Here is a 6000-nt window from a genome sequence, read left to right as displayed (position 1 = left end):
TCCTCGAATGGGAGTTGTACCTTTGCCTAAACAAATGATCTCTCTTGGAAAACATCTTGGGTGAGTGACACATGAACATGTGTATAAAGTGGATAAATTTGTTATAGAATATCCCACATGCCCCATGAAGGACTTCACAATACTCTCAAATCTAGTTAAACATTTGTAGCTAAAAGGACCGTCACATGCTGTAGATGTAGATGGCAATAGTATGAGCAAAAGTAGTGTTAGGAGTTGCTCTCTAGACAGCTACTACAAAAGGTTTCCCCACCAGAAGCTCAAGAAGTTGCTTCCTCAAACCCTCGAGATATGTAAATTTGGAAGCATCATGCCCTGAATTTCACAAACTGAGAAAATAAAGCAGAGATGATACCTTACATTTTGAGATATGGCGTCCAATAGTGCATGGCAATGGTTTGTACCATTACCCATGGTCTAAGCCTATGAGGCGACAAATGTCAAAAGAACTATCGTTATGAACTTAGATTAATAATGGTTCACAATGATATCACACCATGTTGCATGCATTCATCTTCAATACATAAGAGGTTCCAAGTATTACAATTGATTCACAGCCAACATGATGCTACCAAAGTCTATCATGCTCGACTATATTTTACCATAATGCAAGCATTTATAATGGCTCACTTGCTCATTGCCAATCACTTTTATTTAAGGTTGCACACGTGTGCACTGCTAAGGGTTAAATACGATCATAATGATGCCACAAGACAACAACTCTGCAGTATGGAAGGTTAACAATGGTGCATGAATATAATACTCAGCTCACGTCCCTCTACTTCTCACCGAAGCATATTACTGAAAGGGAATCGAAGCATAACAGACCATAATTGTTTTTAACTAAGATCTTAAATAGAAGAAAAGGAAGTGCGAAAATACCCAGATGTTACCTGATTTACTTAATGTATCCATGATGGCACACGCCCATGCTAACACAATTTGACAAATCATGCATCAAACATGTGTACTAGGGCTAATCGAATCATATATCTACATACACTTTTTTGTTTTCATGTGTGCGTATGAGTATGTAGTAAAACCTAAATCCAAAAGTAGGTCCTTATTTCCAGAATCTCAGTGAGAAGACTTGTGTGTCTGTGCATGTTTGAATGAAACTAGCAATGCAGTACAATTATCCTTGCATCTTCGCTCCCGAATCGCTTCCCGAATAAGCCTGCGACATGCTACTCCAACAGAAACACCTTCCTGAAACAGGATACAAAGAAATCAATTGATTAGATACACAATTTGCTTGAAGAGAAATACACCACAGAATGTTGTACTTAGTTTCTTACTACACAGGTCAAAACGAGCCAGCTCTACAATTGATACATCCAGTAGATTATATCTGCGTGAGTGCAGTCTCTCTGACATCCTTTTCCAGAGAAACACTTTCAAAAAGAGTTCAGTTTTGTGAAAAATAGTACATTCAGGAAGATAAAAAATCCAACATTGTCCTGCAATCTACACGTCTAAGATATGATTGGAGGATTCCCAATCAATGTCAATTGCAGCTCTCTTTGCAAGTGAAAGCGGACTTTTCTGGAAAGCAATGATGTCCTCCCTAGCTAGTGCCATCATCCATGGCAGACAAACATCTCAAGAATGTATACAAGCACCACATGTATTAAGACTCATACAAAGATTATTCTCTCTAAGATAGACAATGAGTCATGCCATTAGAAATTAGAATCCCATTAGCAGCAGGCATACACACACTTATACATATAGCCTGAATCTAATGAACAAGCATGAAATGCAAACCAAAATTGACGATGCTTCTGAGGCTGAATCATTAAGTCATAGCATAGGGCAATCATGATCTCAGAACCCCAAGGGAATCTGTGAACGAGACCTTGATGAACATAGATATCTGCAAACTTGCATATTTGCATAATCAAAGCCAAGTACAAACAGATATTTGAAAAAGAGACATTTTCAAAGCGTCATCTTTGCAATTTTACAACAGAAGATTCTCTTACCCTTAATTGTGCATCAACAAATTCAACAGCATCGCTTGGTCCAAACACCTGGCAAAATGTCTTATGAGACACTGGATAAACTACAATATCAAATCCATTCTCTTAACCAGAACACTCCAGAAAATGCTAGTCAACAGAAATTATATGAAAGTTTGTAATGTAGCTTCGATATCCTCACCCCCCAGAGTCCATCACAGCCTAGTATCAGAAAGCGTTCCCTTTCGGTTATTTCAAAACTGTTGACATCTGGAACTGCAATTACGCCTACCTGCAATGCCCGAATTTCACATATATATGTACCTTTGTAAGACTAGAATATATCCAATCGTACAAATTCAGAGTTCTGTTGTTCTAAAGTCCAAAATTCTACAATAAAATTCTGCAATTACACCTACCTGCAATGTCCGAATTTCACTTATGCTTAGAAAAGAAAAATCATGATTTTGCTAAGGGTATTCTAAGAAAAACTGTAGAACAAAATATAATCAAATGCAAATAATGTGTTCAAAATGCAGATATTGAAAGCATATTTGTGTGAAAAGAGAGAGCTATCACCTTTTTAAATTGGCGATCGCCAAATGCTCTTGAAACCTCAAGCCGATTTAACAAGCGACCGTTTTCCCCTACATAGCCTCCAGCCTGATCCAGCATTGCAAAAGCACGCAACCTTCATGTTAAATCAAGGAACATTCAAGTAAATCACACTTGAACAAATGTCTGTAATGCTGCGCTAGTTCCTTATTGCCTCCTATATAGACAAGTCTCATAAGAGATTAAACGCTCCATAAACTCAAATTCATGAGTAAAAAGGTAGAAGTTTGCTAAGAAAACAGCGCAATTAGTGCCAATGCTTTGTGGAAATAAAGAGGCTCCTAGAGTTATGAACAAATTATCTAGAAGGAAGTTCAACCAACAAAGGACATCTTCAACAGCTGCAACTTTTGTGCAGCAACAAAAATCAAAATGCAAGGCTGATTTTTCAACTCTTAAAAACTGTGCATCTATCTTTTTCATATCTATAGTTGAACATAAGCTTTCCTATTTGTGACTTCAAATCTTCGAAGTCTATCCTAGTATAGGGTGTAGTGAAATAGCAAAATTGCAGTACACTTCTCTTCTACACTCCGAGAGGAGTCAAAGAACTTTATGACTGGTATACCTCCCACCGAATCATTCAAAATCCAACTTAAATCTACTGGAACATCAGCTTCTCTCAATAAGCTTCTCCAAAGTTCATGGACAGTTGGCCTTGAAGCAATAACTCAACCACTTTGAGACATTTGTAAGAGAATTCTTACAAGCCGCTGCTACAATGAAGAAAGAAGAGGCTGGAAAAGGACATATATAGATGTTTGGGAAATCATATGCGAAGGCAACTCCTCCTACTATATGGATGTTTTGGGCTGCAAATCTGTACTTGCACATCAAATTTCCAAAACATGGAAGGATACGCATGCAAGACAGCTAAAGGATCAAGTGTGGTTGACTATGTGATCACAAAAACTAAGGAGGACGTGGGTAAAGCCCTAAAAAAGCTAGCTAATGAATGGGAAATCTCCATTCATGCAAGGGCTAGTGTGGAAATGTTGACATGGGGAGGCGAGAAGACAGAAAATGCTTACCAGGCTTATGAATATGGCTCTCGAAGAAGGGTTTCCTTCAAAATGGTAGCTTAGTACGATTGTACCAATCCATAAGAGGGGAGATAGCAAGACGGCAAAGAATTATCCGACAACCATAGTGAGTAGACTAATGGCAAACCTATATGGCACTATCCTTGAGGAAAAATCAGCAAATAGGCACAAGAACAAGGAGTCAGAGCACCATCCCAAGCAACGTTTTGTCCCGAACACTTTATTTGGAAGAAAGAGGTAGTCTACTATTGCTTTGTAGATTTCAAGAAAGCCTTTGACACAGTTCCATGTAGGAAGTTGTGGGAAAGGCTAGAAAAACTCCTAGTCCCTCTAGAACTCAAAGAAGCAACATATCGACTCTATGAGATAGTTTTAGCATAGTTAGCACAGCTGCTAGTACATGGATCAAGTTCCAAGGGAAAAGCTGACATAAGCAATGATATAGGAGTGAAGCAAGGATGCCCCCTGTCACCAACACTTTTTGCCTCTTTATCAATGATTTAAGAGAGTGGATGAGAAAACATAGCAAGGAGGGCGTGCAGATCGCAAGATACGAATTGCTAATGCTTATCTAACTAGAAGATGTGGTATTCTTCGCAAAGAGCAAGGAGAACTTGCAAGCACATTTAGATGCATTGAGAGAATTCTGTACGCTCCGATGCTAGTCAATATAAATAAGTCAAAGAAATGGTGATTGGGACACGTAATAAACAGGTAGATGTCAACTTCAAAGGACAACACCTGTAAACAGTCAGCACATATAAATATATACGACTGGATTTCACAGACGACTACAAAAGGATAATACTGCGAGTGAAAGAGTTATAGCTTCCAAAATAAGAGCAAGAAGGCACTACAAACAGTGATCCTTTATGAGTGTCCAACATGGGCTCCAGGCTCTCTAAGACCTACTGGACAAGATCAGAAACTTTACATTAAAGATTTCTTATAGGCACATTGCAAGTTAAGGCTCCCCTATCCCATCCTACTGGCTGAGACGGGTATGATACCTCTCGAAGGGAAAGGATTATGCCAATTCATGGCTTACCTCAACAAAGTTGAAAAGATGGATGCCAACAAGATACCTCGCAAGGCCTTGGAAGCTATATAAACCACTAGATGGCACTGAACAGTTGCTGATATACCAAAGTATGAATGTGAGATCACGGAGTTAGTGACACAAAAGATGCTACAAAAATTATGACAAGACCTAGGGGCTAAAATGCAGTTCTACAAACAGGAAATCAATCCAATGGACAACTATGAAATGCAAAAATACTTTGGGGAAGACATATCAATGTCTAAAAGGCATCTATTATGTAAAATGAGAACCCGATCATGATCTAGAGATGGAGAAGGGGAGGTGGGCAAGACCTGGGGTCCCAAGAGAAGAAAGAATAAGAAAATCTGCCACCACAAGGGACCCAACATGTACTCCTAAGATGTCAGGCCTATTCACACATCCAAGAAAGATATGATGACAACAGCAACAACCTGAAAAATCTATTAGAGCAGCCAGCTACAAAGCTAGGAAGTCACCTAAAAGAAGTTTTGGAAAACCGCAACAAGGTACTTGGATTAGCACACAACTAGCTCAACAAGTACGAGCTAGCTTGTGTGCTAGCAAGTCTATAGTATTTTCTTTCACCGGATTTAAAAGATCACTATTTGTAGATAATGATGACCAGTCCCATGGATCATAAAGGGTCTCAAGAGGACCTTGATACAACCATATCATCTCTCTCTCTCTCTCTGCTTGCCATCCATCCCTGCATCCCCCTCCACCCAACTCTACTCCCCCATACGCCACCTACGCCATCACTGCACCTACCTGCCGTGACCCCCCCACGTCTGCTGCTAGCTCACGGGATCTGTGTGAGCAGCCTCGCACCTGTGGGAGCCTGTGTGCTCTGCTTGGGGGCTGCTTGTGTGCCACCTCAATCCAGGCTGGCTGCCTCTGGGAACTCTGAGGCTCCAGCAGCAAGCACGCTGCTTAGAGGCAGTGCCTAGATGTCGCCTAGTAGGCCCTAGGCTGACCTTAGTGGCCAGCCCCACTCGCCTCAGGCTCTGCACTTGCCAGGAAACTGCACACTGCCTGCACATTCAAGAAGGCTGCAAGGACAATCAGAAAATACCAAGAGAGCTACCAAATATTTCGAATTTTCAGAGAAGGGGGCCATGGAAAGCTCACCCGATCAGAAAACCAGAGGAGGAAAAGACACGAAATACTAGACCAAAGGGCAGAAAGTAGAGGATGGGAATTATAAAGCATGTCTATCCACTATCAAAGAGGCATGTAAGCTACAAGATGCTGAAATTGAATGCTAAGAAATAAGAGCTTGGAAGTTCAGGTGATTAGTCTC

At 40.4% G+C, this 6000-nt stretch overlaps 1 protein-coding gene across 5 annotated transcripts in view; it reads right to left on the bottom strand.

Annotated features, from left to right (window-relative positions):
• Positions 1–872: 872 nt before the first annotated feature.
• Positions 873–6000, bottom strand: part of LOC147888477 (Protein phosphatase 2C family protein) — a 38195-nt gene continuing 33067 nt past the window's right edge. For all 5 annotated transcript variants that reach the window (XM_087392215.1, XM_087392217.1, XM_087392219.1 and 2 more), the window contains 4 exons: positions 2559–2642; positions 2182–2271; positions 2004–2051; positions 873–1227 (listed from right to left, as the gene is read on the bottom strand). In XM_087392215.1, coding sequence (XP_087248341.1) covers positions 1096–1227; positions 2004–2051; positions 2182–2271; positions 2559–2642 — 354 coding nt within the window. In that variant the 3' untranslated portion in view covers positions 873–1095. The remainder of the gene's footprint in view (positions 1228–2003; positions 2052–2181; positions 2272–2558; positions 2643–6000) is intronic.

Source organism: Dipteris shenzhenensis, chromosome 21, assembly GCF_047967505.1.
Source record: "Dipteris shenzhenensis isolate YYH24624 ecotype China chromosome 21, Dip_SZ_1.0, whole genome shotgun sequence".
Lineage (NCBI taxonomy): Eukaryota > Viridiplantae > Streptophyta > Polypodiopsida > Gleicheniales > Dipteridaceae > Dipteris > Dipteris shenzhenensis.
This window is presented reverse-complemented; position numbering and strand designations above follow the sequence as displayed.